The sequence below is a fragment of the Hyperolius riggenbachi genome, chromosome 6, assembly GCF_040937935.1.
Source record: "Hyperolius riggenbachi isolate aHypRig1 chromosome 6, aHypRig1.pri, whole genome shotgun sequence".
Classification (NCBI taxonomy): Eukaryota; Metazoa; Chordata; class Amphibia; order Anura; family Hyperoliidae; genus Hyperolius; species Hyperolius riggenbachi.
Genome location: NC_090651.1, coordinates 360,740,742 through 360,762,526, shown reverse-complemented (window position 1 = coordinate 360,762,526; position 21,785 = coordinate 360,740,742). Strand labels below are relative to the sequence as shown.

The following is a 21,785-nucleotide window of genomic DNA, read 5'->3' as shown; positions in this document are numbered from 1 at the left end:
CACTGACGCTTGTTGTGCGCTATCCTTCATCCATACACATGCCCTACATGGTTGCCGGAGTAACGCAGGCGTATGTGTGATGTCACACACGCACCCATGTTACTCCGGCAACCACATGGGCCGCGTGTATGGACGAAGGATAGCGGCTGGATGCAGCGGAAGACAAGCGTCAGACACGAACAGGTATTGTGTAGTGCACTGGGCACCGCGGGAGGTACATTGTACATTAGGGGGACAGCGAGGGCCGGCGAGGTGGTGGATGCGGCAACACAAGGCCTATTCAGGATTGCTTTAAGCATGAAATTAATCGGGAATCGGCCTGCGGTATATGGGCAGCCGACAGATCTCTCTCTAATCAGATTCAATTAGAGAGAGATTTGTCTCTTGGTCAAATCTGCCCATCATCGCTAGATGTATGGCTACCTTAAAGAGAACCTGTAACATAAAAAAGTTCCCCTGGGGGGTACTCACCTCAGTAGGGGGAAGCCTCAGGGTCCCAATAAGGCTTCCCCCTCCCCTGTAGCTGCAGGCAATCCAGCGCTGGCTCCCCTGAAGTGTCCCGCAATCCTGCCTCGACAAGCCTGACAAACGCTAATATATTTACCTTCCCTGGCTCCAGCGGGGGCGCTGTTGCAGCTCTCTGCACAGAGATAGGCGGAAATAGCCGATCTCTGTAGGGTCCGCTCTACTACGCAGGTGCAGGAGACTTGCGCCTGCGCAGTAGAGTGGCCCGCCAGCGATCGGCTATTTCCAGCTATCTCAGAGCGGAGAGCCGATACTGCGCCTGCGCTGGAGCCGGGAAGGTAAATATTTACATCCCCCCTGTTCGGAGGGGCACAGTGAGACCGCCGTGGGACACAGGAGGACGGGGGGAAGCCTCATTAGGATCCGGAGGCTTCACCCACCCGAGGTGAGTACCCCCCAGGGGAGGTTTTTTCGTTACAGGTTTTCTTTAAGTCCTTCTCCCAGTCTGATGTTCCCAGCTGTATGTCATTTATTTTTTATGGTGCTCTACCATTGGTCCAAGATGCATGACTTTACATGCATCAAGATTAACTTTCAGCTCAGTGGCGTAGCTAAGGAGCTATGGGCCCCGATGCAAGTTTTACATTGGGGCCCCCCCAAGCACTCTATACATAGCAATTAATACAGCGCACCAAAACCTGCCAATGGCAACCACAGTGTCAGAGGTGCAAGAAGGGGATGGGGAACAGTTTGTTAATGATTACTACATAGCTCCCAACTGTCCCTCTTTTGGAGGGACTGTCCCTCTTTGGGAGCCCTGTCCCTCTGTCCCTCTTTCCTCCTAATTTGTCCCTCTTTCAGGACTTTGTCCCTCTTTCTATGTAAATATATATATATTTCTCTACAAAAATGTGTTTGACTCTAAATTTTATTCCCATCCTTTAAATTGATATATTACTAATTTTAAAATGTTACTATGAAGGAAAATGAACCAGTATAGAAAGGACCAGTGTGGTTTGAATTATAAAACAACATAATTTTCTTAAGAAATCTTTATGGTATGCAGGATTAGGGGTGTGTTGTAGGAGTGGTTAGGGGTGTGACAGGGGCGTGGCTTAAGTGTCCCTCTTTCTCAACTTAAAAAGTTGGGAGGTATGTTACTACTATTCTAAGCATCTATTGAAGTAATTATTATAAGCACAGGACCAATAGAGAGCTAACACTGCAGTTGAGGGAAGGCCCCGCGGGCCCCTCTGGCCCAGGGGCCCCGATGTGGTTGCAACCTCTGCACCCCCTTATTGCTACACCCCTGTTTCATCTGCCTACCCATATTGCCATGTTGTCAAGATCCTGTTGTAATATGTCACTATCAGTGGCGTAGCTAAGGAGCTGTGGGCCCCGATGCAAGTTTTACAATGGGGCCCCCCATGCACTCTATACATAGCAATTGATAAGGCGCACTAAAAGCTGCCAATGGCAACTACAATGTCAGTGGTGCAAGAAGGGGATGGGGAACAGTTTGTTAATGATTACCACTATTCAAAGTATATATAGAAGTGCTTATTATGAGCACAGGACCAATAGAGAGCTAATACTGTAGTTGAGGGAGGGCCTTTCGGGGCCCCTCTGGCCCAAGGGCCCCGATGCGGTCGCTACCTCTGCACCCCCTATTGCTACGCCCCTGGTCACTATCTGTCTTTGATAACATTCTGCTTCATTTTATATCCTCTGAGAAGATGGCTACATTGGCTGGCATGAGGGCCAACAGATTTTGAATACTATAAACAGATTGCGTAAGCTAAGCTCTCCTACTGCATGTGGGTGGTAAAATTGGCCAGTGATTGGCCAATCTAAATTGGGCCTGTGTATGCACCCTGAGTGTGTGATTTTGTTGCAGACTTTCTTGACATGTTTTTATCCCGGTGAATTTCCCGTGTTGATCTTGCAGGCGAGGGGCAGCGCGGCATGACGAGGATTATCGGGGGCTACATAGTGACGCCGTACTCCGCGCGCTACCTGGTCTCCCTGAAGAGGAACACCGGGGTCCACTTCTGTGGGGGATCCCTGATCAGCCGGTTCTGGGTCCTCTCTGCTGCCCACTGCAAGATCGAGTAAGTTCAATGTGTGCAATCTGCCATCTGATTGTAGAAGGATGTGATCTGCCTTGTGGTGCCCATACATGGTACAATTTTTTTCATCCAATCGTACCATTTCTATGTAAAGGTAAATTAAGTGAATATACTGAAAGGATCAGTGGCGTAGCTAAGGCGCTGTGGGCTCCGATGCAAGTTTTACATGGGGCCCCCCAAGCACTCTATACATAACAATTGATACGGCGCACCAAAACCTGCCAATGGCAACTATAGAGTAAGAGGTACAAGAAGGGAATGGGAAGCAGCTGGTTAATAATTACCACTATTTAAAGTATCTATAGAAGTGGTTATTATGAACACAGGACCAATACAGAGCTAATACTGTAGTTGAAGAAGGGCCCTTCGGGGCCCCTCTGGCCCAAGGGCCCTGATGCGGCCGCAACCTCTGCAACCCCTATTGCTACGCCCCTGGAAAGGATCATTTAGGCAGTTCCCTTATATTACATAGAAATGTTAAGATTGGATGAAAAAAATTGTACCATGTATGGACACCATCATGTGAATAATCTTATCCATGTCCCATTAGCCTTTTGTAAGTTGTAACAACGTCTGTTCGAGGTGTCTGAAATAATATATGTACGTTCAACATAATGGATGGTCGGAAAGTTCCATCGGAAGGCCGATTTCTGAGTTTCCGATCGGAAATTGGCTTTCCACAAGTGGTAATCAGAAATTGGCACTCGGAAACTCATCGGAATGCCGCATTACTGCAACTCAGACATTTTGGGCCAATCACAGGACTTGGGAGCATTGGACCAATCAGAGAATGTTTCCGTGGAAATCAGATTCCTGCAGTAACTTTAGACCAATCAGAAGACTGGGATACTGCTGAGTTTTTCCGAATCCCTTTTTTTTTATCAATGCGAGCAATTTCAACAGCGAATGTGATGTGTGATTTCCTTTTTCTTTTGGCCAATTGATTTGTACGAACGATTGAAAAGCGATTGTGCAGCAATACTATATTTTGTACTGGAGCGCTCCAAAAATACTGCAGGACCCGGGATTGTGATTTGGGGAAATTGCAATTGCTCCTGTGGAATCACCTAATTTGCCTTTTATTAGGCCAGCGCTGTCCGAATCGCCTGGCGACTCCAAAGGGGCACAGCAACAGCTCCTGTGAGTCGCAGTTAGTGATGAGCAAAAATGCCAATATTCTTTTCACATTCATTTTCGCAAAAATAATGTTAAAGAGACACTGAAGCGAAAAAAAATATATGATATAATGAATTGGTTGTGTACTATGAATAATTACTAGAAGATTAGCAGCAAAGAAAATATTCTCATACTTTTATTTTCAGGTATATAGTGTTTTTTCTAACATTGCATCATTCTCTAATATGTGCAGATTACACAACATTCAGCATTCAAAATGATTCTTTCAGAGCAGTCTGTGAAGTAATGACCTCTCCTCTAGCAGAGGAAAAGTAAACAGTTGAGATAATAAAAGTCAGAAGACAGCCCTCTCCACGACTTTTGAAAGTCGTAGAAATGAATGGCTTTTTTGCATAGAGATAACAACTGGAGTTTCTTAACTCTTCCTGTACTGGAAACAATTAGACTGATGTATCTGATCTTAATCTTTTATTTCTTAGATGTGCTACACATACAAATCATAATATCATCATTTTTTTTTCGCTTCAGTGTCTCTTTAAATTCGATTTTCAAACGAAAATGCTATTGAAAATAATTTGCATTGTTTTTCACGTTGTATGCGTTGTTTTGTGAATTTTCACGGTTAAAAAAAAAATAGATATTTTTTTGCGTTTTCACTGTAAATATATAGTTTTCCACATGTTGGTGCTTGCATTGTAAAACAACGATGCGAAAATACAAGCTATTTTCGCTAAAATTTGCTCGAAGTCAAAAATAGCATTTTCAATGCGAAAATGACTAGGGTGAAAATCCTCAAGTAACACTGGTCGCCGCCCTCATACGTACGTCTCTGTCTATAGCAATGTGCTCTCATCTCCCCAGCGATCCTCTGTAACTTCTCTTCATTCCCCAGGCAGAAGCAGATGATGATAGTGGCTGGGGAGTATTCACTGTCCACCTTTGAAGGAACAGAACAGATCTTCCGTCCGGTACGGCTGGTCGCCCACCCCGAATACTGCGCCTCCTCCAAGAACGCCGACATCATGCTGATAAAGGTAAGTGGTCCTCCATGCCCCCTCAGGGGCGTAACTGGGTAATGTAACGCCTAGGGCAAACACTGAAATTGTCTATATTTGTTAGGGCTCGTTTCCACTATAGCGAATCCTCATGCGGGCACTGCATGCGGATTCGCATAGTCAATGTAAGTGGATGAGGCTGTTTCCACTTGTGCGGCGGCGGGAGCGTTTTTCGGTGCGGCAGAAATGTGCACGACAGAGCCGTCAGATTTCGCGTGCGGGAGGAATGCAGGCGAATCGCCGCTAATGCATTTAATAGGGAAATCGCATGTGGCTTTGTCATGCAGATTTCCCCGCGATTTCGCATAGTTTGCTATGGAGCTTTACTCAGGCAGTGACATGGTTAAATTCGCCTGGCTCCTTGCCATGCGAAATCGCGGGTAAATCCGCAGGCGGAAACGCAGCCGCATGCGATTTCTTCTGCGGTGGAATCCAGGCGATTCCGCACCGCAACAGTGGAAACGAGCCCTCATGGTTGCCTGTTTTTTTGGCTCAGGATATTGCCGAAGTACACTTTTTGGGAAATATCTCTTCCTCTTCCCTCTTTGTATTCTTACACTAACCTTCCCCTTAAAGGGGAACTGATGTGAGAGTGATCTGATGGCTGCCATATTTATCTCCTTTTAGGCTGCTTTCACGCTCCCCCAACGTACAGTAATGTAACACAAGTGGGCTGTTCACAGTGCCCACGTTGCGTTACATGTAACGCTGCACGTTGTAGTGAAAGTGCAGCATGCTGTGCATTCTAGCGGCTTTAGCCGCGTTAGACTGTTTGCACATGCTCAGTGGGGGGCGGAGAGGAGGCGGGGAGATGCCGCTACAGTAGCCGCGCACATGGCTACTTAATATGCACTGCACTGGCGGCCGCTGATTGGCCGGTGGGACCACGTGATGCGGAGTGTCTCGCTCCGCATCACGTGGTCCCGCTGGCCAATCAGCGCCACTCTGGGAGACCTTATGCGCGGCTCACTCTAACGTCCTCTCCCGCACCAGCAGGCATTGCGTTAGGGGACGTTATGCGGCCATAACGTCCCCTATAAAGCAACGTCCTGGTGTGTAAGTAGCCGTAAACAATACCATTTGCCTGGCTGCACTGTTGATCTATTTGGCTTCAATAGTGCCTGAATCACATCAGAAACAAGCATACAGCTAATCTTGTCAGATCTGACATTAATGTCAGAAACACACCTGATCTGCTGCATGCTTGCTCAGGGTCTATGGCTAAAAGTATAAGGGCCCTTTCACACCAGAGGGCTTTTTCGGCGTTTTAACGCCACGGCCGAAGTTGGCGTTTTCCTAGGTAAAAGAAAGTCCATAGACTTTCATTTTACCATTCACACTAAACGCTGCGTTTTGGAGCGTTGCGTTTCAACGCTCCCAGGCGCTTTTTCTGGGCCTACCGCGGCGTTTCTCATTACAATTGACTGTAATGTAGAGGCGTTAAAACGCCTTCAAGACGCCTTCAAAACGCCTGCAGCCAAAACGCAGCGTTTTAGCCTTTCACCGCTGCCTGTAGTGTGAAAGAGCCCTTAGAGGCAGAGGATCAGCAGGACAGCCAGGCAACTGGTATTGCTTAAAAGGAAATAAATATGGCAGCCTCCACATCTCTCTCATTTCAGTTGCCCTTCAAACAAAAACCTCCTACTCCAAACCTAACCTTCCCTCTTGACTCGTAACACTAACCACCCCCTCTCCATTGATCACCCTCTTTTCCCCACTAACTGCCCCCTTCTCCACTCCTAACACTAAGGGCCCTTTCACACCAGAGGGATTTTTTGGCGTTTTAACGCCACGGCCGAAGTTGGCGTTTTGCTAGGTAAAAGAAAGTCCATAGACTTTCATTTTACCTTTCACATCTAACTCGGCGTTTTGGAGCGTTGCGTTTCAACGCTCCCAGGAGCTTTTTCAGGGCTGTTTACAGCCGAAGTTGGCTGTTGGCGTTTCAATGATAGTCAATGGAAAACGCCAACTTCAGCGTTTTCAAAGCCTTTTCAAAGCGTTTTACAGCTAACTTGTTCACTTATTTTTATAGAAGAAAAAAAAAAGGACGTTTTCATATGGGCAGTAAAACTCTTTGAAAACGCTTTGAAAACGCTATGTATTGGCGTTAAGCAAAAGGCTGACTTTCAGCCTTTTCTACCGCAGCCTCTAGTGTGAAAGAGCCCTAAAGGCCTGTTTCCACTACACGCAGCACAATGCAGCTACATAGCCACATTGCACAGCGGCTGAACTGAAACCAAAGCACGGCAATGGAACAGTTTCCATTGCGTGCTGGTTATCCGGAGCGGTGTGGAGCGATCAGAGAATCTGCAGCACGCCCGCATTCTGCCCACATCCTCCCTCATCTCCTCCATTCGAGGGATGCGGAAGTGAAGCGAATGGGAGCGGAGGTGATGCATTGCCGCATTGCATCCCTTTGGCTCCCATTCGCAATTGGAAATGGGCCCTAACCTCCTCCCTCTCCACTCTTAACACTAACCTCCCCCCCCCCTCCACTCCTAACATTAACCTCTCTCCTCACCTAAAGCGAATTAGTTTGGTCAACGGAAACAGATTAAGACCATGCAGGGCCCTGGGAAGACCAATTCATTTGTGCCCCCTCCTTTTCCCCCGCCTTCCCTGTTTATTGGTTGAAAGGTCACTTAGGCAAATTGGAATATCTCAGTCCAACAAGAAATAGGAGACCACAATGCAATACTGTCGGAGAGGCAGTTTAAAGAGGAACTCCAGTGAAAATAATGTAATAAAAAAAAAGTGTTTCATTTTTACAATAATTATGTATAAATGATTTAGTCAGTGTTTGCTCATTGTAAAATCTTTCCTCTCCCTGGTTTACATTCTGACATTTATCACATGGTGACATTTTTACTGCTGGCAGGTGCTGTCACTGGAAGGAGATGCTGCTTGCTTTTTTGGCTGTTGGAAACAGCTGTAAACAGTAAAATAGCTGTTATTTCCCACAATGCAGCAAGGTTCACAGACAGGAAACTGCCAGAACCATGGTCCTCACAGTTTCCTGTGGGAGGGGTTTCACCACAATATCAGCCATACAGCGCCCCCTGATGATCGGTTTGTGAAAAGGAAAAGACTTCTCATGGGAAAGGGGGTATCAGCTACTGATTGGGATGAAGCTCAATTCTTGGTCACAGTTTCTCTTTAAGTTTTATCTGTAGGCTGCACTACTGTTGTAAGACAGTTGTGTTGACCCTGGATACCAGAATTAAGCAGCTGGGTTCCCAAAATACCAGAGTTTAATATGCCCCAGATACATAAGTACCTAGAACCCATGGTAGATATTAGAATTAAGTAGCCAAGTGCCTCACAATTAAATAAATAAATAGCCACATGCCTCCAGATAATTAATGCAGTGGCAGGGGCTGCTCGCCATAGTTACGCCCCTGTTCCCCAGATAACAGAATTAATTTGGTCTGAGTGATGGAAGTGGGGCAGGCATGGGGGCGCAGCACGGGGGCAGGCATGGGGGCGCAGCACGGGGACAGGCATGGGGGCACAACACAGGGGTAGGCATGGGGGCGCAGCACGGGGGCAGGCATGGGGGCACAGCACAGGGGCATGCACGGCGGCACAGCACAGGTGCAGGCATGGGGGCACAACACAGGGGCATGCACGGCGGCGCAGCACAGGGGCATGCACGGCGGTGCAGCACAGGGGCAGGTGTGGGGGCGCAGCACAGGGGCAGGCATGGCTGCACAGCACGTGGGGGCAGGCATAACGGCACAGCACGTGGGGGCAGGCATAGCGGCAGAGCTCGGGATTGTATATATAATTTTCATTCTTCCTTTTCCTCTTGCAGCTGAACCGCCCAGCCACGTATAACTCCTTTGTGTCGATAGTGCCCCTCCCATCTCAGGGGATGTCGCCCAGCGAGGGGCGCCTGTGTCAGGTCTCTGGGTGGGGCTACACCACAGCTATCAGCGGGAAGACCTCCGACACCCTGCGCAGCGTGAAGATACCCATAGTCTCCGCCTGGCGGTGTAACAGCTCCGCCTCCTACTCCGGACACATCACCAGCAACATGATCTGCGCTGGATTCCACAATGGGGGGAAAGACGCCTGTCAGGTGAGTGCGATGCCCACAAACCACCTGCAGGGGACAGCAAGGAGCAGAGAGACAAACTTACAAAGACATCTGTCACTAGGGATGGTCCGAGAGATGCAAATCATTCTGTCCGGCATGCAGATTTAAAGGGACTCTGTAAAAAAATTGTGCCCCTGGGGGGTACTTAACTCGGGAGAGGGAAGCTTCTGGGCCCTATCGCAGGTTTCCCCGTCCTCCTCCATCCCACAGTGGTCTCTCTCTGCTATTCCCAATGCACAGCTGACAATTTGTCAGGCTGTGCAATATTTACCTTCCCGGGCACCAGCGGGGGAGCCATAGAGGCCCTCGGCTCGGAAATAGGCGGAGATAGCCGATCCCAGTCAGATCTGCTCTAGTGCGCAGGTGCAGGAGACTTGCGCCTGTGGACCAGAGTGGACCCGATGGGGATCGGCTATTTCTGTTTGTTTCCAAGCCGAGAGCCGCTACTGCGCTTGCGCTGGGAAGGTAAATATTTAAATGGCCTCCAAACTGGCATTGCAACACCACCAGGGCCGGAGTTAGGCCAAGGGCTCCACATGAGGAAGGGCACCTAAGCAGCAGGCTAAACTGGCGCAAGCTTGCAAATGCTGCAATGCAGGGAGATCAGACGAGCGCCTGCCCGCGGTACTCTGCTGTTTACTGCCTGTGCAGCAGCCATCTTGCTCTCTGTACATGTTTGCATTGTGGCCGGTGACTATGGACTTGGGCAGCATTGTAGATGGAAAGGAAGAGGAAGCTTCTACACTGGAGATGAGAAATTAGTGACACTGATGGCTGCTGCGATGTGAAGGCGAGCTGGCTACCTATACTGAAAGGTGTGTGTGGGGGGTAGAAAAAGGAGGGATTAAGGGAGTCATCTGGCTACCTATACTGAAGGGAAAGGGGGAAGGAGTCATCTAGCTACATATACTAGAGGGAAGGGGTCATCTGGCTACCTATACTGGAGGGAAAGGGGGAGGAGTCATTTGGCTACCTATACTGGGGGGGGGGGCATCAGGTTACCTATACTAGAGGGAAGGGGTCATCTGGCTACCTGTGCTGAAGGGGGGCGGCTGATGACAGTGGCCTAGGGCGGTAAAGAGTACAAATCCGGCCCTGAGGAGGATGGGGGAAGCCTTGATTGGATCGGGGTTTCACCACAGTAAGTATTAGCCATACAAAGCCTTCTGATGCATAGATCCCTTTCGGAGGGACAGTCCCTCCTAGGGAATCCTGTCCCTCTTTCCTCCTCATTTTTCCCTCTTTCAGGACTGATGTACAGATCTATGTAAATACATGTATTATTCTACTGAAACATGTATTTAACTGACTCTAAACTTTAACCCCATCAATTAAATTAATATATTTATTATTTACAAGTGTTAAAATGAAGAAAAACATATTATGATAAAAAGTGTAGTTTGAATGATAAAACGACATATTTTGCTTCTGAATTCTTTGTGATATGTGTGACAAGGGGTGTGGCGGGGGCGTGGTTAGAGGTGTGGCATGGGTGTATCTTAAAGTGTCCCTCTTTCTTATCTCAAAAAGTTGGGAGGTATGCTGATGATCTATTGGAGAAAAGGAAAAGATTTCTCCTGGGAAAGGAGGTATCAGCTACTGATTGGGATGAAGTTCCATCCTTGGTTAGAGTTCCTCTTTAGTGATGTGTTTATTTTGAGAAAGGTTAGTTGAGTCGGCAAAGTGATTCTGATTGGCTGTTAAAGGCAGATCAGTTTTTATGAGCCACTTCCACTACAAGGTGCTAATATTGTTTGTCTTGTTGTAGGGGGACTCCGGGGGACCCCTGGTGTGTGACGGCAGAGTCTTCGGCATTGTCTCCTGGGGCCACAGCTGCGCCAACCCCAAATATCCCGGAGTGTACACGGCCGTGCCCAATTTCCAGAAGTGGATATACAGGACAATCTTCTCCGGAGAATTCCACAACTTCCCCTGAGCGCCCAACAAGCGGATTCTAGAGACGGAAGGATCCGGGGAATGGCGGGAGCAACAATCTGACTGAAAGATCCCCAGTATCCCAGCGACCCCCAATAACCCCCCTTTCATGTGCAGCAGCATTAAAGGGAATCTGAAGTCAAACTAAACTTATGAGATGATGAATTTTATGTGTAGTACAGCTAAGAAATAGAACATTCGTGGCAAAGAAAAGAGCATCATGATGTTTTCCAGTACAGGAAGAGTTAAGAAACTTCACTTATCTATGCAAAAGAGCATCTCTGAGCTCTTCAACCCAACTTGGGTGGAAGACAGCCCTGTTTCCTGAAGCACTCAAACAACCAAGAAACATTGAGATACAGCTTGAGATAAGGTTTTACTGCAGGAAAGTTCAAAGGGTCATTAGCTCTGCTCCGTTTCATTGTTTGAAATACAGAGTGTGGTTTGTAAATTGCAAATATGACACAATGATGCCATGTTATAAAAAAGCTATATAAATGAAAATGAAAATATGAGACTTTTCTTTGCTACTAATGTTCTATTTATCATCTGTACTGTACATACAATTCATTATATCATTTTTTTTTTTACTTTTCGCTTTAGTGTCACTTTAAAGAAAACATGTAACAAAAAAACAAACCTCTGGGAGGTACTCAGCTCTGGATCCTAACGAGGCTTCCCCCGCCCTCCTCCGTCCCGGCAATCCAGCACTGCGACCCCCCGAACAGCGGCGAGGTAAACACTTACCTACGATCAAGCGCAGGCGCAGTAGTGGTTTGGGCTAAGGCAGAAACAGCAGAGCCCGATCGTATCCGCTCTACCGTGCAGGTGCGAGTCCTTTTGCGTCTGCGCAGTAGAGCGAATCGATCGGGATTGGCTAGTTCCACCTTAGCCTGAAGGAAAAGCCGCTACTGCGCCTGCGCTGGATCCCGGTAGGTAAATATTGCCGTGCCTGCGCAGTAATTGTCAGGCTTTGTTGATCCCCCAGGATACGGAGGACAGGGGAAGCCTCATTGGGACCCTGAGGCTTCCCCCTCCCGAGGTGAGTATCTCCCAGAGGGAGAATTTTTTTGTTACAGAGTCTCTTTAAAGAGAACCAGAGATGAAGCACCCTCTTGTATTTTACCGTATAAATCAGTGGGAAAATGACAGTAAACACCTAATCTGCTCTTTGTTTCATTGTTTTCTGTTTAATCCGACTGTTATCACCTCTGATAAGAATCCCCGACTGAGCACTCAGTCTAGCTTTGCTACAGAATGATTATAGCTGAGTTTGTTTTCTCTGGTGTCTTTTCAAGCCCCAGCCTGCCCCCTTGTGGCTCTGCTATAATGACTCAGCTATAATTATTCCCTGCAAAGCCAGACTGAATGCTCAGTCCGGGATTCTTATCACAGCTGATAACAGACACTTTTAGCAGTGAGGATGAAACAGAAAGCATGGTAAGTGTTTTCTCTAATGTTCTTACTGATATATATGGTAAAATACACAAGGGTGCTTCGTCTCTGGTTCCCTTTAAGGGGGACAATGGGGTGAAAGTGACATTTAGATTAGCGATACAATTCTGACCACTTAAAGCAGTATAAAACCCTGACATAATATTCAATAAAAACATGTTTACCTACCTTTTATATGCCATACGGTTATCATATTTGCATTTATGCATAAGTATTATTATTCATTTCGAAATTATAGGTTTCCAAAAGTATAGTTTTTTGCTTTGTGAGCTGACTTTGCATTTTATTAATAACTGGTTTTATTCATTGCTGTTTTGCAGACAGACAAGCTTTCAGTGTCTCTCTGTCTCCAGCAGCTTCTCTGCAGTCAGAGAATGTGTCACATTCCTCACTTGATACATTTATGTAAACACAAGATAACATTATCTGAAGTTCGGATGCGTCTGCATTTCACTGCACTGAACTTTCCAGCTCTGCGTGTAACTCTTCCAATGCTGGTCTAGTAAAAAAAAAATGCTGGTTGCATATATAATATGCTGTAAATAATGTTTTAGTGCAAAGATGAAATGCAGGGTTATATTTCACTTTAAGACCTGTTTGTAAAGATCATGTTTGTCATTTTGCAGGTTATTTGGGGGGGGGGGGGGATACGTTTTCTAAACATTTTTGCCGCTTTATATAAAGTTGCTTGATACTCATGAGCCTTCTTATTTTCACCATATATGTCAATGGATGACTCCATAATGCGTCAATACATTCGACATTGGCCAGAATTAAAATGTGTCACTAAAAGTCATAAGACTGTTATTCTAGGGTTTGCATATTGGGGCATAATAAAATCCTCTAGTGTTAAAATTAGATAAACACTGCCTCAATTGGAAAACAACACTAGATATTATACCAGGTCATTATTTATTAACCACTTCACCACTGAGGGGTTTTACCCCCTGAGCACCAGAGCAATTTTCACCTTTCAGCGCTCCTTCCATTCATTCGTCTATAACTTTATTATTACTTATCGCAATGAAATGAACTATATCTTGTTTTTTCCGCCACCAATTAGGCTTTCTTTAGGTGGGACATTATGCCAAGAATTATTTTTTTCTAAATGTGTTTTAATGGGAAAATAGGAAAAATGTGGGGAAAAAATTATTATTTTTCAGTTTTCGGCCATTATAGTTTTTAAATAATGCATGCTACTGTAATTAAAACCCATGAAACGTATTTGCCCTTTTGTCCCGGTTATAAAACCATTTAAATTATGTCCCTATCACAATGTTTGGCGACAATATTTTATTTGGAAATAAAGGTGCATTTTTTTCAGTTTTGCGTCCATCCCTAATTACAAGCCCATAGTTTATAAAGTAACAGTGTTATACCCTCTTGACATAAATATTTAAAAAGTTCAGTCCCTAAGGTAACTATTTATGTATTTTTTTTTTATTGTAAATTTTTTAAATTTTTTTTAATTACAAAAAAAAAAAAATGGGGAGTGTGGGGGGTAATGAGTTAATTTTATGTGTAAAAGTCATTTATTTGTATGTGAAAAATGTGTAGGGTGTAGTTTACTATTTGGCCACAAGATGGCCACAGTAACTTTTTGTTTTAATGCGACCTCCAAGCTTCCTTCCGGAAGCTTGGAGGAAGAATAAGGAGGCTGGACACGTGAGTTTTTTCTCACAATGATCGCGCTGCCCATAGGAGAGCAGCTGATCATTGCGGGGCTTAGATCAACGAACGGGAATGGATTTTCCCGTTCATTGATCTCTGGGCGAGCGGGCGGCGGCGGTTTTACTAGCGGCGGGCGGCGTGTTTACGAGCGGGAGCGCGGGCAGCGTCGGGAACGCGGAAAGTACGTGTTTCTCCGTCCCTGGTTTTTAAAGGATGGAAAAAGGGGCGGAGAAATACGTACGCGCAGGGGTAAAGTGGTTAAACAAGGTCTACGTCAAAATACAGAAGCCGTGTGTGAAAAATGAAGTACCCTCTTACTTTCATAGAGATTAAAGGGAATCTGAAGTGAAAATAAAATATGTATTGTATGTGTAGTACGCTAAGAAATAGAACATTAGTAGCAAAGACAATAGTATAACATTGTTTTCCAGTACAGGAAGAGTTAAAGCGGACCCAAACCAAACATTTTTTAATTCAAAATATTTAGTTGCACCACTCTGACACATACAAAGATAAATAAACACTCCTTCAAGCCTATGAGCATTTCAGTGCATGCTTTTCACCCTTCTCTTTGCATAACTAGGGTTATACAGGTGGCAGCCATTAGCAATTCCTCCTTTGCTGGACACCTCCTACTCCACCAGTCTGCCGGATTCTGTCCCGGCAATATGAAAGGAAGGGAGGGGTTCCTCCAATAAATGTAAAATATTTTATTTTTGTCATCATGCAGCTGAAAAAAAGCTGCTATTTATTATAATTTAGAAAATAGATTTTATTTATTTCTGAAATCTTGTATTTTTAATTTGGGTTCACTTTAAGAAACTTCACTTCTTATCCATGCAAAAGAGCTTCTCTGAGTTCTCTGATCAAGCTTGGGTCCTATTTTCTGAAACACTTATACATCAAAGAAACATTCAGAGATAGATTGAAATAAGGTTTTACTGCAGGAGAGTTCAAAGGGTCATTAGCTCTTCTCTGTTTCATAGCTTAACTACTTAAAGGAATCATCAGGCTGTAAGGCCCCCTCCCCGATCTACTTACCAGTGGCTTCCTCCAGCTCGTTCCCGCCGACATGTCCCACAACGCAGCTCCGTTCGCAGCACGGTATCCCCTGACCTCAGGGTTGGCCTCGTACTGCGCCCACGCGAGCGGCGAAGTCAATCACCGCCACTGGTAAGTAGATCGGGGAGGGGGCCTTACAGCCTGATGATTCCTTTAAAGGGGCACTACAGCAAAAAACTGTAAAATTTTAAATATGTGCAAACATATACAAATAAGAAGTACATTTTTTCCAGAGTAAAATGAGCCATAAATTACTTTTCTCCTATGTTGCTGTCACTTACAGTAGGTTGTAGAAATCTGACAGAAGTGACAGGTTTTGGACTAGTCCATCTCTTTATAGGGGATTCTCATGGGGAATATTTATTTTCAAAAGCACCTAGTGAATGGCAGTTGCTCTGTCCAACTGCCAAAAAACGGTGTAGCAAGCAGGGATGCTGGCCAGCATCATTGTTTAAATCCTTTTTAGGGAATATCTTTATAAAGAATAAAGGCCTTGCTGAGAATCCCCTATGAAGAGATGGACTAGTCCAAAACCTGTCACTTTTGTCAGATTTCTACTACCTACTGTAAGTGACAGCATTATAGGAGAAAAGTGTGACCTTCTCTATAATAGCAGAAGTTTGGGGAGTTTGCTGGTCTGGAACTTTTAACCTTCCTAGCTTATGGACGAGCCTGACTCCTCCTCCTAAAAAAAAATGCTACTATCGTTAACCTTCCGAGCATTACGCCACTCAGAAGGTTTTGCAGCCTCAGAGTCCCCGGGATTAATCTAATAGATTTATTGCCTGCAAAAGGTTTAGCTAGCAGTAGGCTAGCTAGTATAGGTTGCCAGAACCCAGGGCCGGATTTAAGACAAGGCCACATAGGACATGGCCTAGGGCACCACAGGATTAAGGGTAGGGTGGGCAGCAGGCTATACTGGGGGAGGGGAAAGGATCATCTGGCTACCTATACTTGAGGAAGGTGGGTCCATCAGGTTATCTATACGGAAGAGGGGGGTGAGCTTCTTATACTAGAGGGGGGGGGGGGGGGTGTAAGGGCTCATCAGGCTACTCTATACTGGAGGGAAAGGAAGGGGGGGTATCTAAACTGGAGGAGTTGAGGAAAGGGTTATCTATACTGGGGGAGAAGCCTCATCTGCCTATACTGGAGGTAAGGCTACCTATACTGGAGGGAGAAGGGTTCTCTGGCTACCTATACTGGAGGGAAAGGAAGGGGGGGGGGTATCCAAACTGGAGGAGTTGAGGAAAGGGTTATCTATACTGGGGGAGAAGCATCATCTGCCTATACTGGAGGTAAGGCTACCTATACTGGAGGGAGAAGGGTTCTCTGGCTACCTATACTGAAGGGGGGCGGCTGCTGACAGTGGCCTTGGGCAGTAAAGAGTACAAATCTGGCCCTGCCAGCACCCCCTGATTGCCTCTGATGCCCCCGATCCAGCCGTTTATAAGTTACTCAGCCTGGTTCCAGCGATCGCTGCAGCCTCCCGCACATCTCCAGTCTTCTCTATGGGGAGGATCGTCCATGACGTTATGCACAGTCCCGATCCTCCCCATAGAGTACACCAGGCTGGGTAATGTATAAACGGCTGGATTGGGGGGATCGGAGGCAATCAGGGGGTGCTGGCAACCTATACTAGCTAGCCTAGAGCTAGCTAAACTTTGTGGAATTATTAAACTTACTAGATTTATACTGGGGGACTCCTGATGCTAGCGAGCGGCATGCCCGACACATTGTCAGGAATACCGCTCAGGAGGTTATGGACGAGTCAGGCTCATCCAGTAATTGCTAGTACTCACCTGCAGTGTCGCTGGCGTGTGGGATCCCTCGCCAACACCTCGTGGCTTCCATGTGTGCAGATTCTGTCTGCTTCCTGTCCTTAGCCGATCACGTCCCCTCTGATGATGCTACGTGCGCCCCCTGGTGGTCGGCCGGGTGCTTGCAGCGTCATCACAACTGGCGGCAAATTCAAATTTTTTGTATTGGATAGAATACAAACATCTGTATTGGATCCAATCTAAAACATTCTAAGTGTAAAAAAAACCTACTTCCCAGAGCAGCAAAGTCGCCAGTGTAACGGAGCTGCCAGTGGAACCACAGAAGGGGACCAGAGGACGGCGAGGAATCTCGCAGGCTACGGGGGGCTGGAGGGCCCCAGGTCATTTCAGATTATCATTTGTATGCACTGCACAGGGGCCCTTTAAAGTACTACCTGGGCCCTGGGGAGCACATGATACTGTATGCTGAGAACCAAAAATATAGAACAAGCCTGCAGACCTGGACGTCCCACTTAATTCCCCCTCAGTTCTACCACTTATTTTAGCACCCCCAAAAATCATCCATTTTAAAAAGAACCCGAGGCGGGGGGTGTTATAAATCTTAAGAGACCACAAAGGCATGTCCTGTGCATAATGACATGCCTCTGTGTCTCGCTATGGCTGCCTCTAGTCCCCCTCCCCCCCCCCCCCACACACACACACATGGGGTCTGCTGTGCCCCTCTGAAACAAGCGCTAGGGAAGCGACAATCTGCTTGTCACTAGCTCTGCAGGCTGTCAGTCTATCAGCGCTCCCCCGCCTCTGCCCCCGCCCACCATGAGCTTAATCCAATCAAAGGCTAAGCCTCCACCCAGGAAGTACCTCCCAGGTTGCGCCTTAGCTTCTGATTGCTATTAGACTAAGAGGGCCACAGGGCCCCCAACTGACCCAACACCTTAATATCTAGTTATCTGGCTTGCAGTCACTGCTATGTATCCCATTTTCTTATTTCTTTCTGCTTAAAACACAATTAGGAATGACAGCTGAATGAATTGTGCGCCCCCTCCTACACTGCGCCCTGAGGCTGGAGCCTCTACAGCCTATGCCTCGGCCCGGCCCTGGCGCTGATAGACTGACAGTCTGCAGGTAAATACAGTGACAAGCAGATTGTCATTCCCTAGGGATTTTTTACAGGGGGGCACAGCAGACCCCGGGGGGGACTAGAGGCAGCCATAGCGAGACCCAGAGGCACGTCATTATGCACAGCACATGCCTCTGTCGTCTCATAAGATTTAAAAAACCTGCGCTCTTTAAGTGCCCAATAAGTACAAAAAAAGACAAGAATCATAATTAATCAGAGACAATTTATTTTGAGTTCTTTTCTTTTTTGCTTGCTTGGTAGATCCTGAGAAGATATTCATAGCGGAGTTGAAGAATAATTAAGGAGAAGTAATTTAAGTTATGTGACGCATCACCTTATTATCCTCTGTGCAGCGCTGTGGGCGAGTCAGACCAGCAGGTGGCGCTCCACACCAATGTCACATTTTAATTTGTGAGTCTGAGCAGTTTCTGAGGTGTTCTGCCAATCAGTTCCCCCGCCACTCACAGGCAACATCTGAAGAAATAAATGATGACATTATTATTACAATTTGTATTTATATAGCGCCAACATCTTCCGTAGCGCTGTAGAGAGAGAAGCCCAGCCAGGTACCTTATTGCCTGTTTCCAAAACTCCAGGGCAGGGTGAGCAGAGAGCAAAAGGCCATTGGTCGTCGCTTAGCCTAAAGGTGGCCACTAATGATCCAATTTCTAGTGAAAAATCGTTAGAGCGATCAGAAATTACTGATCGTAAGTGAAATCGTTTACTATACCATCAACGAACCAATCTTTGCTTCCTATCTAGCACAACCAACAAGAAAATCCAAATTTTGGTTCCACGAAAATCCTATCGTTTTTATAATCCTTTGTAATTGATTGTGCCCATCAACGGAGATTATTTACAACTGATCCGATCAGAATTTCTGATTGCTCAAACGATTTTTCGCTAGAAATTGGACTGTTAATGGCTACCTTTATTGATCCATGTGGATCGCTGTCCGCGGAGGGGGGGCGATTGCTGCTGTACACACATCAGACTATCATTAGAGGCAGTTGTTATTGACCATCTCAACTTTAATCTAGCATGTGTAGGGACAGGTCCGATTATAGACTGTTTGCTGTCCGAGGCAAACTTAGAGGATGAACAAGATTTGGAATGACCGCACAGCACCTGGCAATTTGCACGGGACGTTATACAGTAGCTGTGGTGCGAGTTTTGTTACAAAATGCTATTATGCCATGTACTATTTTTGCTTCATTTAATGTTCTCAGTCAGCAAGGGAGCATTTGCAACAACTTGAGACATGACATGCTGCAGCTCAACACAGTAACACACTGGCTGGCTGCAAGTCTGTGACAAACAAACTGCTCACCCTCAGCCAGTCGGCCATCCTCCATTCCTCCTCAGTCAGGACAGCAGTGCCACCTCCTGCCTTCTGCTGTGCAAGTGAGACACTGCTGCTCTCCCGCCTCCCCCCTCCTCACTGTCAGACTCCTCACACAGCACAACAAGCTGCTTTTCCCCAATGATGCTCTCCTGCCTCCCCCCTCCTCACTCACTGTCAGACTCTCCACACAGCACAACAAGCTGCTTTTTCCCAATGATGCTCTCCTGCCTCCCCCCTCCTCACTCACTGTCAGACTCTCCACACAGCACAACAAGCTGCTTTTTCCCAATGATGCTCTCCTGCCTCCCCCCTCCTCACTCACTGTCAGACTCCTCACAAAGCACAACAAGCTGCTTTTCCCCAATGATGCTCTCCAGCCTCCCCCCTCCTCACTCACTGTCAGACTCCTCACACAGCACAACAAGCTGCTTTTTACCAATGATGACCTCTTCACCTCTCTCTCCTCTCGCTCCTCCTCCTACTCTGACTGCATGCTGTTAGTGTAAACACAGTATAAACATGACACCCCTGTAATCTCTGCCGCCCGATGCAAATGTTTCACCTTGCTTCATGAGAGAACCGGCCCTGTGTATGGGCCTTAGATGGGGCAGGTTAGAGTTAAAATAGGATGAGAAAGGCTGATAGTCGAATATCTGTAATTTTACAGATATTCTACTACCGATAACAGGTGATAGTAGTATAACCATAAAACAACTCATATCTCGCGTAGTGATAATCGTAATCTGCTAATTACGATTACATGAAATTTCATGTAAATTTTCGTAATTACAGCCATACATAGTTACGAATTGGACGTTCAACTGATTTCATGCAATCCATTCATAATTTTGCATAATTTGCGCGTAATTTTGTGCTAAGAGGTTAATAGCAAAGACGACACGCATGCTATTATAAAAATTGCTACGCATGTTAAAGTGGACCCAAATTAAAAATACAAGATTTCAGAAATAAAATCTATTTTCTAAATTATAATAATAAATAGCAGCCTTTTTTAGCTGCATGATGACAAATATAAAATATTTTACATTTATTGGAGGAGCCCCTCCCTTCCTTTCATATTGCTGGGACAGAATCCGGCAGACTGGTGGCGGAGATAAAAAACAAAAACAAAACACAGGCTGCTACTGATGATGTCACAGGGGAGGTGATCTCAGCTTGTGTGAGACTTCACATAGACGACGCCGATGTGAGGGAGGGTAGCTGATGACAAAAAACCAATGATATAAAACCTCCTACTAAGCTCAGAAGTAATGGCTGCCACCTGTATAACCCTAGTTATAAAAAGAGAAGGGTGAAAAGCATGCACTGAAATGCTCATAGGCTTGAAGGAGTGTTTATTTATCTTTGTATGGGTCAGAGTGGTGCAACTAAATATTTTGAATTAAAAAACATGTTTGGTTTGGGTCCACTTTAAAGGACTTACGAGGCCAAATATCGAAATTTTGGTCATTACCTGTTTCATATTAGAATCCATAGATGATTTCCTCCGCTCCCTCTGTCCCATTCCGCCTCAAATGTATTTATTACATGTCCCCCAGGCTGCGACCCGACCCCACAGCACGGGTCGTCTCGTATGCCACAATCAAGATGGCCGCCGCCAAGATCCGCGCCTGCGCAGTACGCATGGCGGAGAGTGCGGCTGCGCAGCTCTCCGCCCTCGCCCAGCCGCGTACTTGATGTCAGCATAAGCGATGTGAGGGCGCCCGCTGCCACGCTAGGAGGACGCTGACATCGAGTACGCGGCTGGGCGAGGGCGGAGAGCTGCGCAGCCGCACTCTCCGCCATGCGTACTGCGCAGGCGCGGATCTTGGCGGCGGCCATCTTGATTGTGGCATACGAGACGACCCGTGCTGTGGGGTCGGTTCGCAGCCTGGGGGCAGGGCCGGCCCGCCCGCCCATGAGGCGGGGTGAAACGTTTGCCTCAGGCGGCGCTTCTGAGGGGGCGGCACCCGCCCGTCCGTGGGTGTGGAGTGCCGCCCGAGCTGGAGGTAATAGCGGGCAGGAAGGGTGTATTGGGGCTAGCGGCGGGGAGGGGGGTCGGACCCCCCCCTTCCCTCGCCTGGGTCCCCCGTCCTCCGCTCCCCTCCAGCTTGTTATGCGCGCTGGCTGGCTGGCTGCGGCTGTAAGAGGCAACGGGCGGGGATCACTCACCTCTTCCTCGTTCCAACGTGCGCTCCACTGACGTCACTTCCTGCGGCGTAGCAGGAAGTGACGTCAGTGGAGCGCAGGCTGAACGAGGAAGAGGTGAGTGATCCCCGCCCGTTGCCTCTTACAGCTGCAGCCAGCCAGCCAGCGCGCATAACAAGCTGGAGGGGAGCGGAGGACGGGGGACCCGGGCGAGGTAGTGGGGGGGTCCGATCCCCCTCTCCGCCGCTATCCCCAATACCCTCTTCCTGCCCGCTATCCCCTGCAGCTCGGGCGGCCCCCCCACACCCACGGGAGGGGGGGGGCGCAGCGGCGATTTCTTTAAAGTTTGCCTCAGGCGGAAAATGGTCTAGGGCCGGGCCTGCCTG

General features: G+C 47.1%; 1 protein-coding gene and 1 long non-coding RNA gene across 2 annotated transcripts in view; one reads left to right on the top strand and one right to left on the bottom strand.

The window, feature by feature from the left end:
* Window positions 1-2,421: 2,421 nt before the first annotated feature.
* Window positions 2,422-11,347, top strand: LOC137523034 (trypsin-3-like). Its single transcript, XM_068243219.1, has 4 exons — window positions 2,422-2,576; window positions 4,624-4,765; window positions 8,601-8,867; window positions 10,654-11,347. The coding sequence occupies exons 1-4, from the start codon at window positions 2,431-2,433 to the stop codon at window positions 10,819-10,821; spliced, it is 723 nt and encodes a 240-aa protein (XP_068099320.1). The 5' UTR covers window positions 2,422-2,430; the 3' UTR covers window positions 10,822-11,347.
* Window positions 11,348-18,115: 6,768 nt separating this feature from the next.
* Window positions 18,116-21,785, bottom strand: part of LOC137523033 (uncharacterized) — a 64,202-nt gene continuing 60,532 nt past the window's right edge. Inside the window, exon 3 of the long non-coding RNA XR_011022498.1 lies at window positions 18,116-18,380. This is a non-coding gene — a long non-coding RNA (uncharacterized lncRNA). The remainder of the gene's footprint in view (window positions 18,381-21,785) is intronic.

What these genes read in the sequence shown, in the direction of transcription:
- LOC137523034 (XM_068243219.1), top strand. Translation starts at nt 2,431, where the DNA reads ATGACGAGGATTATCGGGGGCTACATAGTGACGCCGTACTCCGCGCGC. An exon ending in GCTGCCCACTGCAAGATCGA is followed by an intron (nt 2,577 to 4,623) that starts GTAAGTTCAATG and finishes TTCATTCCCCAG; the next exon opens with GCAGAAGCAGATGATGATAG. An exon ending in CCGACATCATGCTGATAAAG is followed by an intron (nt 4,766 to 8,600) that starts GTAAGTGGTCCT and finishes TTCCTCTTGCAG; the next exon opens with CTGAACCGCCCAGCCACGTA.